The 15621-nt window shown below is 43.9% G+C and overlaps 1 protein-coding gene across 3 annotated transcripts in view; it reads left to right on the forward strand.

The window, feature by feature from the left end:
• The window catches only part of CTNS (cystinosin, lysosomal cystine transporter), a 35074-nt gene that overhangs the window by 4445 nt on the left and 15008 nt on the right, over positions 1 to 15621 (forward strand). For all 3 annotated transcript variants that reach the window (XM_040423345.1, XM_040423346.1, XM_040423347.1), the window contains exons 2-4: positions 6264 to 6363; positions 6435 to 6546; positions 12513 to 12597. In XM_040423345.1, the coding sequence (XP_040279279.1) occupies positions 6285 to 6363; positions 6435 to 6546; positions 12513 to 12597 (276 nt within the window). In that variant the 5' untranslated portion in view covers positions 6264 to 6284. The remainder of the gene's footprint in view (positions 1 to 6263; positions 6364 to 6434; positions 6547 to 12512; positions 12598 to 15621) is intronic.

Consider the following 15621-nt stretch of genomic DNA (forward strand, 5'->3'; position numbering starts at 1 on the left):
TTGACGTCACTGCGCTCATCACATGCTCCATCACAATGGTGATGGACCATGTGATGGAGCAGGTGATGAGCGCAGTAACGTCATCAAAGGTCCTTTTGTAGGTTTTTTATTTTTTAACCCCTCAATCCACATTTTAGTAAGCATTCTGTATTAAGAATGCTATTATTTTCCCTTATAACCATGTTATAAAGGAAAATATTAAAATCTACAGAACACCTAACCCAAACCCGAACTTCAGTAAAGAAGTCCGGGTTTGGGTTTGGTTACCACATTCAGTTTTATCTCATGCGCGTGCAAAATCCATTGCACTCGCGCGGAAAAAACTGAAGACCGCAATGCAATCGCATACAAAACTCACCCCACTCGCAGGCAAAATCTCACGATTTTCCCGCGACGCCCCTGCATCCTATCCGGCTCTCACACGCGACGCCTGTGTGAAAGAGGCCTAATACTAACTCCTATAGTAACTCTAATCCTATTACTAATCCTGACCCCTATACTAAGCCTAATACTAACCAGTATACTAAAACGAATACTAACCCCTATGCTGACGCTAATACTAACCGATATACCAATACTAACCCCTATACTGAAACTAACACTAACCCCCTATACTAACCCAAATACTACTAACCCCTATACTAAACCTGATACCTAACCCTAATCCTAACTCTTAAGGTACATGCACACGACCGTATAGCCATGGTGCCCGTATTGTGGACCACAAACAGCAAGTACACAGCGCCGGCACTAGTCATGTGCACTACATGGTGCGGATGCAGACCTATTGACTTGAATGGGTCCGTGATACGCAATATACGACCGAAGACAGGACTTGACCTATCTTTTGCACAGCGGAGGTACAGATCGGAAGCCCATGGTAGCCCTACAAAGCGTTTCCGTGAAAAGATAGAACATGTTCTATCTTTGGCCGTATCTTGCTGATTACGGACCCATTCAAGTCAATGGGTCTGCATCTGCAAACAGAGTGCACATGACCAGTGCCTGTGCATTGTGGACCACTATTTGCGGCCGCAGCACAGGCACTGAGCGCTTATGCTTGTGTACATGAACCCTAACTCCTATACTAATCCTATTCTGTACAGACTGCATGTATTATACGGTATAATAGATGCGGCGTGTACTGATATGTAAGGTATGAGGTATAATAGATACAGTGTGTACAGATATATAGTATACACAGCAGTGTACTGATATGTGAGGTATGAGGTATAATAGATGCAGTGGGTACAGATATATAGTATATACAGTAGGGATCGACTAATTATCGGTTTTACCGATATTATCGGCCGATATTCAGGATTTTCAAAGTTATCGGTATCTATTTTGCCGATATGCCGATAACAAATCGGGAACAAGGATCGCGCTGCTGACAGCGCTCTCCGTGTTCCCTCTGCAGCACAGGGGAGAAGGAAGCAGTGTCTCCCTCCCCCTGTGCTGCTGCCATTAATGAGAGGAGAAGAGGAGGGGAGGGGCTGTGGCCACTGCGCCACCAATGGTGTTGACCCCCATAATACATTCAAATTCAACAGGAGGCGGGAGCTGGCTGCAGAATCATATAGCCGCACCCAACCTCTAAGACAAGTAGCTGCGATCCGCGGCAGTTAACCCCTCAGGTGCCGCACCTGAGGTGTTAACTGCCGGGGATCGCAGCTACCGCTCATAGAGGTCGGGTGCGGCTATATGATTCTGCAGCCAGCTCCCACCTCCTGTATATGAATTAATGGGCGAGTTATCTTCATTAGTGGCGCAGTGCGCCCCCCCCAAATCCCAGTATTAAAGACATTGGTGGCGCAAAGTGCCCCCTCACCCCAGTATTAAAGACATTGGTGGTGCAGTGCGCCCCCCCCCCTCCTCCCAGTATTAATCATTGGTGGCAGTGGCCACAGGGTCCCCTCTCCCCTCCTCATTGGTGGTACAGTGGCAGCTCTTGATCGGAGCCCCAGCAGTGTAATCCTGGGGCTCTGATCGGTTACCATGGCAGCCAGGACGCTATTGAAGCCCTGGCTTCCATGGTAACATCCCTGATGCTGTGTGCACAGAGCAGCAGGGAGAGATCTATCAGGGGGAATAGGACAATGGTTCTAGCCCCTAAGGGGGCTAAAAGTTAGTAAAAAAAAAAAAAGTTACAAAAAAATCACAAACACCAAAATATTAAGTATAAATGAAAAAGAAAGATTTACAAAAAAAAGCTACAAGTTAACAATAAACATGTTCATTTTCAGCAGATTTGTGTAGGAATTTTTAGTTTTTTCTAAAATGAAAATGCACAGAATATCGGTATAAATTATCAGCTATCAGCCTGAAAGTTCACAGATTATCGGTCAATATCGGTCTATCCCTAATATACAGCAGTGTACTGATATTTGAGGTACGAGGTGTAATAGATTCAGTGGGTACAGATATACACTATGGCATCTGTCTGAGGTATATATTTCTTTTTGTGTATGACAAAAACCCAGCCTTACGTGCCCGATACAGCACTTCTGTTATTTTCGTGGTTCTGCTCATCTAACAGAACAGAAATAATCAGTGGTGATCTGAACGGGGCCTAAGAGGTGGGGATTTATGCAGGGGAACCATTACTGGTCTAAATAACAACAGGCAATTATAGTCAATTGATAAAATACAGTCCAATATAGTGGATCTTCTTCTCACTTGGCTATAATGGCCTGCTCTGCATTCACAGACATCACACACACACTGCGCCACAGACATCACACACACACTGCGCCACAGACATCACACACATCGATACATTACACGATGCGCTGTCACCTTGTTCTGCACTGGATGCCCAGGCTGTAGTTGTCCGCCACTCCCACTCCTCTTCAGCTCCATGTCACCATGTTCGCTGGTGTCCCCGGGCACTGTGCACTGCTCCCCCTACTCTCTTGAGTACAGCAACTACGCAGATAGCCCCTCCTCCTTCCAGCTCTCACCAGCTGCCCCCTCTTGCAGGACATGATACCGCTCCGATAGCTGTAAGGGGTTTGTTATTGGCTATTGCTGTTCACTGCACTGATGAAAAGCAGGGAAAAGTCAAAAGCGTATTGGTACATTTTTATTGATACTTTTTTCAGGGAATAAAATGGCCTGAACTGGCGTCTATGACCGCTGGACCTACTATATACACCCACTGGATAATGGCGGCTTCTGACTCCGCCTCCTTTGTTAACGCTCTATTCCCTTTCATTCTGACTTGTGTACTAGGACTAAGAGTCGACACACTGTGTACTAATAAAATATATTTATTGAACACTACAATGTCTTGAGATACAATGATTGTATTATGGAAATATATCTATCTATATATCCACACCATTTTGCAGCTGATAAAAAAATAAATAAAAAATAAATATATATACAGTCAGGTCCATAAATATTGGGACATCGACACAATTCTAACATTTTTAGCTCTTTACACCACCACAATGGATTTAAAATTAAACATACACGGTGTGCTTTAACTGCAGACTGTCAGCTTTAATTTGAGGGTATTTACCTCCAAATCAGGTGAACGGTGTAGGAATTACAACAGTTTTCATATGTCCCTCCCACTTGTTAAGGGACCAAAAGAAATGGGACAATTGGCTTCTCAGCTGTTCCATGGTGTGTGTTATTCCCTCATTATCCCAATTACAATGAGCAGATAAAAGGTCCAGAGTTCATTTCCGGTGTGCTATTTGCATTTGGAATCTGTTGCTGTCAACTCTCAAGATGAGATCCAAAGAGCTGTCACTATCAGTGAAGCAAGCCATCATTAGGCTGAAAAAACACAACAAACCCATCAGAGAGATAGTAAAAACATTAGGCGTGGCCAAAACAACTGTTTGGAACATTTTTAAAAAGAAGGAACACATCGGTGAGCTCAGCAACACCAAAAGACCCGGCAGACCATGGAAAACAACTGTGGTGGATGACCGAAGAATTCCTTCCCTGGTGAAGAAAACACCCTTCACAACAGTTGGCCAGATCAAGAACACTCTCCAGGAGGTAGGTGTATGTGTGTCAAAGTCAACAATCAGGAGAAGACTTCACCAGAGTGAATACAGAGGGTTCACCACAAGATGTAAACCATTGGTGAGCCTCAAAAACAGGAAGGCCAGATTAGAGTTTGCCAAACGACATCTAAAAAAGCCTTCACAGTTCTGGAACAACATCCTATGGACAGATGAGACCAAGATCAACTTGTACCAGAGTGATGGGAAGAGAAGAGTATGGAGAAGGAAAGGAAATGCTCATGATCCTAAGCATACCACCTCATCAGTGAAGCATGGTGGTGGTAGTGTCATGGCGTGGGCATGTATGGCTGCCAATGGAACTGGTTCTCTTGTATTTATTGATGATGTGACTGCTGACAAAAGCAGCAGGATGAATTCTGAAATGTTTCGGGCAATATTTTCTGCTCATATTCAGCCAAATGCTTCAGAACTCATTGGACGGCGCTTCACAGTGCAGATGGACAATGACCCAAAGCATACTGCAAAAGCAACCAAAGAGTTTTTTAAGGGAAAGAAGTGGAATATTATGCAATGGCCAAGTCAATCACCTGACCTGAATCCGATTGAGCATGCATTTCACTTGCTGAAGACAAAACTAAAGGGAAAATGCCCCAAGAACAAGCAGGAACTGAAGACAGTTGCAGTAGAGGCCTGGTAGAGCATCACCAGGGATGAAACCCAGCGTCTGGTGATGTCTATGCTTTCCAGACTTCAGGCTGTAATTGACTGCAAAGGATTTGCAACCAAGTATTAAAAAGTGAAAGTTTGATTTATGATTATTTTGTCCCATTACTTTTGGCCCCTTAACAAGTGGGAGGCACATATGCCAAGTGTTGTAATTCCTACACCGCTCACCTGATTGGGATGCAAATACCCTCAAATTAAAGCTGACAGTCTGCAGTTAAAGCACATCTTGTTCGTTTCATTTCAAATCCATAGTGGTGGTGTATAGAGCCAAAAATGTTAGAATTGTGTCAATGTCCCAATATTTATGGACCTGACTGTATATACCCAAATAACACTGCATCTAACAATACAACACTATAAAAACCCACACCTTCTAAATATCACTCTACCCAATGTAAATATACCTAAACACACACAGATAAGCTTACTGTAAGGGGGAAAACAAGGGAATGAGGCTGGGAAAGGGTTAATCCTGTTGCAGGGCTTATTGCAGGGCAATGGTGAAGTAGGCAGGGAAAGGGTTAATATAATGCTTATTGTCTAGGAAGGTGTACTTAGCCAGTTGCAGGGATTCCAGGGGTTAATGCTCGTTGTATACGGGATGACCCTCGCATCTCTCAGGTGGGGCTGCTCTGCTTAACTGATGAGCGCTCCACCGTCGGGTTATTTGCTCCAGAGTGGTCCTGCATGCAGACGTGTGAGCACACCTTCAGGCACTGCACGACGGCTGGCACGGTGATATGACGTCACTGAGCCAGCCTGCGTACGTATGCAGCGCTGGAGGTGTCCAGCACCCTGTTGGCGGATCTTTTGATGTGCCCGCAACTGGACACATTTGTCCAGTTGCCCGGGTGGCACCCCTCCTCAGCAGGCGGATGTGACTGTGTTGACTTTTGCCTGCAGGGGAATCTTAAAGGGGACATGTGTATGTGTGTGTATATATATATATATATATATATATATATATGATATTGCTGGGCAAGTCCCTCTACAACCTCTTGCCACTCTACACACTGCCTTTTACCCACTCAATTCCATCTCCTACCATGGAGAGAGGGGTCTGGGGTGCCCCATTCTAGCTTCCAGTGGTGTTCAGACCCCAGCTGTTCCCTATGAAATAGAAAGTTTTGACATACAGGACAACTAAATGTGCAGCATGGTGGCTCAGTGGTTAGCACTGGTGACTTGCAGATGTGGGGTCCTAGGTTTGAATCCGACTAAGGACAAAATCTGCGTGGAGTTTGTATGTTCTCCATGTGTTTGCGTGGGTTTCCTCCAGTTTCCTCCCACACTCCAAAGTCCTTTAGATTACTTAGATTGTGAGCCCCATTGGGGAAAGCTTGATGCTAATGTCTGTAAAGAGCTGTATAAGTGAGTATAATAAATGGGGCTCAAAAGTTAGACGAAGGCCAAAAGATTAGCGCTGCGGAATGTAGTAGCGCTATAGAAGTGCATAAAATATATAAAATAAATAAATGTGCGCAGGTCAGGAGGAGATGACCACTATCACTTGCAGTCGTCTACTAGTAATGTATGATGTCTGCTCCACAGCTCAGGAGAAGCCGTACAGCCATGGACATACCGCTGAATCCAAAGTCTGCAGCACATCTTCTACTTTACATCTTCCTATCCAGGTTATTAGCGTTCTGCGGTAAGTACTAGTGACGCGGTTAACCGCAGTTTCATTACTGGGGTTTGTACTGAGAACACGTTGTATTCCAGGTGCTGAGAATCCACCATCGCTGGTCTGGTTCGATGCTGAGAACCTTGTCTCCATCCCAGACGTTGTTACCATAGAAAATGGAAGCTTGAAAACCTTAAGCCTTACTGCAAAGTGAGTTTTATTACACAGTGACTTGCTTAGTAAATTTTGTGTATTTTTTTTTGAAGGGCAGGGGTGGAAGGAGAGCTAAAGTTGCTTATTTTGCTCATTTTTTTTAAATTACAATTTGTAAGTCATAAAGGAGAAGACTTAAAAATGTCTCCATATTTCCATTATTATATTTGTTCCGTGTTTATGTCGTGCTGTGCGACGGATATATCCGTCATATGCTTGCAGGTTATGCATGGAGTGGACTCACTAGCTGAGCGCACAGTGGGTGCCAACTCTTTAGTGCAGGTGACATCTGGCGGCAATGACAGGGATCAGAGAGAACTCCGATCTCATGTCATTTAACCCCTCATATGTCAATGGGAACAGCAACTGCGGCATCTCAGCAATCAGACAGCAGGAGGGGGCTCCCTCTGTCCTCCAATTAGATGCCATGATCTAGTTGGATGCTATGGCAGCCTGGCGCTCATAGACCTGTCATAGTAAACTGCCTCTTAAGCCCTGCCTTGGGCAGGGCTTGATAGACAGTCCAAATGACTCCCATAGTATACTTTGCAGTCTATGGTATGTGTTCAAGTCTAAAAATTAAAAACAAAAAATTAAAGTAAAAAACACTAAAATATTAATCATCACCCTCCTTTCCCAATTTTGCATATAAAAATAAGAAAAAAATAAAATAAATAATACATAAATGGTATCGACGTCTTAAAATGACAAAACTATCTCATATGGTGAAAGCTGTAATAGAAAAAACAAGTCAAAGTCTTAATGGCCAAATCGCCAATGTTTTGTCACTTTACCCTCCCCCCAAAAAACTGAATAAAAAGTGTTCAAAAAGCAGTATGTACCAATGAAAACTACAGTTCGTCCCCCAAAAAAACAAACTCTAACACAGCTCTGTAGATGGAAACATGAAAAAGTAATGGGTGTCAGCATACGGCAAAGAAAAACTTTTTTTTTTTTAAGTGGTAAAACACAATATAAACTGTATAGATTTGCTATTGCCTTAATTGTACTGACCTGCAGAATTAGGTTGTCATTTCCCCCCCCCCCCCCCATTATTTAATACAGGGTTTAGCAAAATTAAATGCTGCCATTAAAAAATACCAAAAAAACAGCCCATCTATTGCTATGCAAATGGTAAAGGAAAAAAAGTTAAAAGGCTGCATTCTTAGGCCTCTTTCACACGGGCGTCGCGTGTGAGGGCCGGATAAGATGCGGGTGCTTGGCGGGTAAATGTGCGATTTTTCCGCGCGAGTGCAAAGCATTTTAATGCGTTTTGCACGCGCATGAGAAAAATCGGCATGTTTGGTACCCAAACCCGAACTTCTTCACAGAAGTTCGGGTTTGGGATCTGTGTTGTGTAGATTTTATTATTTTCACTTATAACATGGTTATAAGGGAAAATAATAGCATTCTTATTACAGAATGCTTAGTAAAATAGGGATGGAGGGATAAAAAAAAATAATATAATAATTTAACTCACCTTATCCACTTGTTCGTGCAGCCCGGCTTCTCCTCTTTCTTCTTCTTTGATGAGCTGGGAGAAAAGGACCTTTGGTGACGTCACTGCGCTCATCACATGGACCATGTGATGTGTGCAGTGACGTCACCACAGGTCATTTTCCTCCTGGGCATCATAGAAGAAGACAGAAGAGAAGCCGGTGAGTTAAATTATTTAAAAAAAAAAATTTTAAACCCCCCCCCCCCCCCCCCATCCCTATTTTACTAAGCATTCTATATTAAGAATGCTATTATTTTCCCTTATAACCATGTTATAAGGGAAAATAATAATGATCGGGTCTCCATCCCGATAATCTCCTAGCAACCATGTGTGAAAATCGTACCGCATCCGCACTTGCTTGCGGATGCTTGCGATTTTCACGCAGCCTCATTCACTTCTATGGGGCCTGCGTTGTGTGAAAAACACAGAATATAGCGCATGCTGCGATTTTAACGCAACGCATAAGTGATGCGTGAAAACAATCGCTCATGTACACAGCCCCATAGAAATGAATGGGCCCGGATTCAGTGCGGGTGCAATGCGTTCACCTCACGCATTGCACCCACGCGGAAAACTCGCCCATGTGAAAGGGGCCTTAGGGTGCCTTCACACGCCGCTGATTTTGTTGCAGAATTTTCTGCAACTGCAAATCAGTTCCATTCATTTGAATGGGGCAGGAAGCACGTGGATTTACGCAATTTAGCAACAAAATCCACAGCGTCTGAGGGCACCATTAAAGGGGCAGTCTCACCTCCAACATTGGTGGCATATAAACCAATGCCAGATAGGTGCAGGTCTCACCTCTGGGACCCGCACCTACCGGTATCTCTAGAACAGAGCTCCCAAATTAAACAGGAGTGCAATGCACATGCGCGGCTGCCCTCCATTAATTTCTATGGGAGTGCTGAAAGTAGCCAAGCTGCACACTCAGCTATTTTCGGAAGTCCCATAAAAATGAATGGAGAGCACACCACGCAAGCATGGGCAGTACTCCATTCACTTCTATGGAACTGCCGGCACAAGGCTATTTTCGGCACTCCCATAGAAATGAGCGGAGGGTGACCGTTTACTTTGGCAGCTCCGTTCTAGAGATAGGTGTGGGTCCTTTAAAGGGAACCTGTCACGTGAACATGGTGTCTGTGCTAATCCTGCGCTAACTTCTCTAATGTGATGTTATTCATCGCGATCCCTGGCTGGTGGCTCGCACGTGCAAGGAGAAACGGCGCTGGTATTTTCCAGGGAGCGAATCTTCTGTGTGACATCACACACTCTGGTATCTACGGGTACCTCCTTGGACCACAAAACGAAGGAGGTACCCATAGATACCAGAGTGTGTGACGTCACACAGAAGATTCGCTCCCTGGAAAATACCAGCGCCGCTTCTCCTCGCACGCGCGAGCCACCGGCCGGGGCCGCACGTGTGAATAGCGGTAAGCCGAAGTTAGAAGAAACACTGCGCAGAAGTTACATCATTGCCGGAAGGACCTTACACGCTACAAAACTGGTAAGGACTTATTAAATCACATCCAGTATATGCGGGATCGCATGAATAACATCACATTAGAGAAGTCAGCGCAGGATTAGCAAGTTTTATTATTTGTTTGCAAATTTCATTGAGGGTGCTGGCAATTAACCCTATCTAATCCTGCAGCGACGGACTCTTTATACACATTACAAATTGTATCTCTCCCCCATTCTTTGAAGGCAGCGTGGGTATTACGTGTTCTGTATCAGATTAATATATAGTTTCGTGGGGAAAGATTCAGTAAAACTTGTATTTCATTCATTTAAATTTATGCTCATTCTGGGCTTTGAAGTCCAGGAGGCGGTCCTATCAGTGATTGACAGCTCTCTCTGTATACACAGTCATAGAGGGCAGGCTGTCAATCACTGATAGGACCGCCTCCTGGACTTCAGAGCTCAGAATGAGAAGGAATATAAATGTAAAAATTACAAGTTTTACTAAATCTTTTCCCACCAAATAAGACGAACCAAGGTTTTAGAGGGGGAAAATAGAAAGAAATGATTTTCCATTAGAGCTCAGCTCAGACTCCCAATGTAAATCACACCTCACATCAGACTCCCAATTTTAATAAGGCCCCTATTCAGGCCTCCATGTTAATAAGACCTCCATATTAATCAGACCTCAATGTTATTAAGACCCCCATATTAATCAGACCTCAATGTTATTAAGACCCCCATATTAATCAGACCTCGATGTTATTAAGACCCCCATATTAATCAGACCTCGATGTTATTAAGACCCCCATATTAATCAGACCTCGATGTTATTAAGACCCCCATATTAATCAGACCTCGATGTTATTAAGACCCCCATATTAATCAGACCTCGATGTTATTAAGACCCCCATATTAATCAGACCTCGATGTTATTAAGACCCCCATATTAATCAGACCTCGATGTTATTAAGACCCCCATATTAATCAGACCTCGATGTTATTAAGACCCCCATATTAATCAGACCTCGATGTTATTAAGACCCCCATATTAATCAGACCTCGATGTTATTAAGACCCCCATATTAATCAGACCTCGATGTTATTAAGACCCCCATATTAATCAGACCTCGATGTTATTAAGACCCCCATATTAATCAGACCTCAATGTTATTAAGACCCCCATATTAATCAGACCTCGATGTTATTAAGACCCCCATATTAATCAGACCTCGATGTTATTAAGACCCCCATATTAATCAGACCTCGATGTTATTAAGACCCCCATATTAATCAGACCTCGATGTTATTAAGACCCCCATATTAATCAGACCTCGATGTTATTAAGACCCCCATATTAATCAGACCTCGATGTTATTAAGACCCCCATATTAATCAGACCTCAATGTTATTAAGACCCCCATATTAATCAGACCTCAATGTTATTAAGACCCCCATATTAATCAGACCTCAATGTTATTAAGACCCCCATATTAATCAGACCTCAATGTTATTAAGACCCCCATATTAATCAGACCTCAATGTTATTAAGACCCCCATATTAATCAGACCTCAATGTTATTAAGACCCCCATATTAATCAGACCTCAATGTTATTAAGACCCCCATATTAATCAGACCTCAATGTTGTTAAGACCCCAATATTAATCAGACCTCAATGTTATTAAGACCCCCATATTAATCAGACCTCAATGTTATTAAGACCCCCATATTAATCAGACCTCAATGTTATTAAGACCCCCATATTAATCAGACCTCAATGTTATTAAGACCCCCATATTAATCAGACCTCAATGTTATTAAGACCCCCATATTAATCAGACCTCAATGTTATTAAGACCCCCATATTAATCAGACCTCAATGTTATTAAGACCCCCATATTAATCAGACCTCAATGTTATTAAGACCCCCATATTAATCAGACCTCAATGTTATTAAGACCCCCATATTAATCAGACCTCAATGTTATTAAGACCCCCATATTAATCAGACCTCAATGTTATTAAGACCCCCATATTAATCAGACCTCAATGTTATTAAGACCCCCATATTAATCAGACCTCCATGTTATTAAGACCCCCATATTAATCAGATCTCAGATCAGAGAAAATAAATAAACCAACTTACCTCTCCTGCTCCGGATGCCGCTGTTCCTGAATCCCAGCTCCCGTTCTTCCTGCTGCGAGCTGTGCCGTGATCTGAGGTCACCGAGCGCCGGTCTCCTCACGTTGTGCGCAGGTCACAGCACAGCGTTACGGAGCCTGCAGGAGCAGACCAGGGAGCGGTGAGTACAGAGCCTGCATGGGGAGCGCTGCATTCAGCGGTTCCCGATCCATACTGGAAGCGCTCATTAGTATTCCCCCCCATAAGACGCACTGACATTTCCCCCCACCTTTGTTATATACGGTATATATCAATCTGCTCAGCTTCTCCTGCTCTATAACATGCTGTCTGTAGCTTACTTTGTATTTTCACGGTGACAGGTTCCCTTTAAGGGGTTAATACTGATGCTAAATACTACCGTGTGAAAGTGGCCTTATCAACACTAGTGCAGCGGAATACTGCAGCATTTGCTAATGACTACCAGTGAAGTTCTTATAGTGTTGCCCTTTAGGGGTTAAAATTGCAGATGCTGGGAGGGGGCTATTACACTTTTTTGTGGCAGAAAAGGCATTAAAACTGCATTAGAAACAGTAAATGTGTTACTGAGTAATTAGCATTGATCAAATCTTAAAACATTTCGACGGTAATGACTCCAGAATTCAAAACATGCTTTTTTAATTGCAGTTTTAATGGGGTTTTTTTGGCCTCAAAACATACCGCAAAGCGTACGAGCTTTATTCTGGCAGAGAACTATAATTCCTCATTGGTGAGAGCTGGGGGTTGGGTGACACCAGGAGGTTTATTAAGGGAAGAATATGGCGGTGAACTGGAGCTAGACGTTTGCACACAGCCATGTTGTATGTATGTATCTTTTATCTTACAGTGCCCCCCTGAATGAAACTGCTCGTTTCACTTTCAACATTACATACGTTTCAAAGAACCAAACTATCGTCCGTCTTCCATCAGAAGTAAGTAACGTGCAGGCACAAGGCTGACCGCCGCTACGTGCAGTATCAGTGGTGTATACCGCCACTCACATTGGGTGAGATTTATCCCATAAGCAACCAGTCAGATTCCATATTTTCCCACGCTTTCATACTTTTTCTTTACAGTATCTTTGATACATCTCCACACGTGATCTCACCACATCCTCAGTTTTTAGATGTACTAAGAAGTAGGACACTTGTGACTCTCGTCTGGGACCAGAGCACCTGCTGTCTGCACTCAAAGCTGCAGTGAAATGCACAGTCCGCACATGCACAGCATTAGGGGAACAGGGTGGACTCCTTATGTGGAGTACTACTCATATAATACAGCAGATAATAGTCCAAGAGTGTGGTGACAGATTCCCTTCAATATACCTTATTTACCTGCTTGCCGGCGCTGCAGTCCCAAAATGGCTGTTGATGGAAGGTCATGTGACCAGTTCCATCCTCAGTGGCCTTCATTCACTTACACAGGGGACAGAAGCTCATCAAGAGAATGCCAAGAGTGTGCAAAGCAGTAATCAAAGGAAAAGGTGGCTACTTTGAAGAACCTAGAATATGACATATTTTCAGTTGTTTCACACTTGTTTGTTATGTATATAATTCCACATGTGTTAATTCATAGTTTTGATGCCTTCAGTGTGAATCTACAATTTTCATAGTCATGAAAATAAAGAAAACTCTTTGAATGAGAAGGTGTGTCCAAACTTTTGGTCTGTACTGTGTGTATATATATATATATATATATATATATGTTGAGGAAGGGTGGCAGGTATGCATAGATATATATGCATGCCTACTGGGCATGCATATATATATATGTATATATATGTTAGCCCCTCAGAGGGCGATGTGCGCAGATGTGCCCAGCACCTGCGCCCATCTGCCTCTGGTATTCCCCAGGGGCTCATTCATGCCCCTGTGGGAATTCACATAATGTGATATATGCATGTGCCATGTATATGTTAGCCCCTCAGAGGGCGATGTGCGCAGATGTGCCCAGCACCTGCGCCCATCTGCCTCTGATATTCCCCAGGGGCTCATTCATGCCCCTGTGGGAATTCATATATGTATGTGCCCCCTTTAATAGGTAGATAGATATATATATATATTTATATATATCTATCTATAATGCCCCCTGTATCCTATAATGCCCCCTGTATATCTTATATATATGAATATATCCCCATACCATATAAATCCCCCCCCCCTACATGGACACAGATGCATCAATGTAAATGTGCCCCAAGCATTTACATTGATGTAATCTGGGTGAAGGCGCCAGAATGACCGAACAAGGTCCGGTCATTCTGGTGACCTCAAAAGGATTCAAATTCAATAGAATTTGAATCCTTTTGTTCTAATTATCTGCAGCCCTGCTGAAGATAATTAAGCATAATAGAGGGAGAGGAGATACCTCCGCTCACTCTATTATGCGCATTCTGGCATCGCAATTACCATTGCGATGTCCAGAATGCTAAGAGCTGCAGACGGGAGATCAAAGGATCTCCCGCCTGTCAGCTAGTGCACGCGGCCCTGCGGTGCGCGTGCAGGGACGCGCGGGCAGGCGCGGTGACGTCATCTCACCGCGCCGGCCCACGTGTCCTGCACTGTGGTGCGCGCTCGCGCGCCGCTGTGTGGGCGGTACGGCAGTGCGGGCGGCCGGACATATAAGTCCGGCAGGCCTGCACTAGGAAAGGGAGAGCCGGCCGCCCACCCACCCTGAAGGAGACCCCCTTGGACCGACGAGCACCCCTAGACGAACGAGCGACCCCTGGACAACGAGCATTAACCCTAAGTATCTTTATATACCCCCCCCCTGCACTATCTATATACCCTCTGGACCCCCCCTGTACTCCATATACCCTCCGGACCCCCCCCCTGCCCTCTATATACCCTCCGGACCCCCCCTGCACTATATATATCCACCGGACCCCCCTGATATACCCCCCGGACCCCCCCCCCCCTGTACTATCTCACTCCCCTGGTAACCCTCAGATACTCCCTCCTGCTATCCCCTGGTATATATATATATCCCCTGGAACCCTCTGTATCCCTACCCCTTTTCCCCTGATCCTGGTACCCCTTTACACCCCTTGTCGCCCTGATCACTCTAATCCCCTCCTGTGATATATTTGTGCTTGGTGGTCGGCTTGTAAGACCACCGTCTATCTTCGTCTGCCCTGTAGGGATAGTATACAGTACTAGGTGGGTGGGCTGTTAATATTGAATGTGTGTATTGTATAGTTAGTTGATGGGTGGAAATGGGAATGTGTAGTGTAGTTTAGGATTGGATATTTAGTGCTGTATTGTAGTGTACTGCGTGCGTAGTGTATTATTAGTGTATTGCGTGGTGTAATAAATACTGTTATATTTGTACCCTTTTGTGTGGCGTGTACTTGTTAGCGGTAGCGAGTTAGTAAGGCGCTTGCAGTCAGCATAAGTGATCAGTGTAGAGCATAGCGAAGGTATTGTGTAATTATTATATAAAGGTATAAATAGGCGGAGTTATCAATAGACGGCTCCTCCCATTTATGAATATTAATTATCGATATTTGCATAAATATTGGTGATTAATATTCCCCCTTTACATTGGCGAGCCAGGTAGGAGCCGTCTATTTATATATATATATATATCTGTGCACAGGGCAGCAGGCGCAGCTGACAGATCCACTGTAACAAGTGCACTTCATGTGACACTTATTTGCTGAGTAGAAAATCTGATTCAAACGGGAAGGAAAATGTATTGTCCAAGCAACATTTTATCTCTAGGTTCTGTTTTTTCACCACATTTTATCTTTGCCCTTTAACAGGCGCTCTACTTCCTCTTAGACGACTTCCAACTAAAAGAGCAAAATCTAGTCTACACATCCTAATACAGGGAAGATCATAGCAGTGAGCATTGTATAGATGCTTCTTCAGAAATGGTATAGGAAGGCCAGGATTGAGGATAATCTGCAGTGTCCACACTATATCAGGGATTTTCATAACTCTGCAAGAAGTCTC

The sequence above is a fragment of the Bufo bufo genome, chromosome 3 (genome assembly GCF_905171765.1).
Source record: "Bufo bufo chromosome 3, aBufBuf1.1, whole genome shotgun sequence".
In the NCBI taxonomy this organism is placed as follows: domain Eukaryota; kingdom Metazoa; phylum Chordata; class Amphibia; order Anura; family Bufonidae; genus Bufo; species Bufo bufo.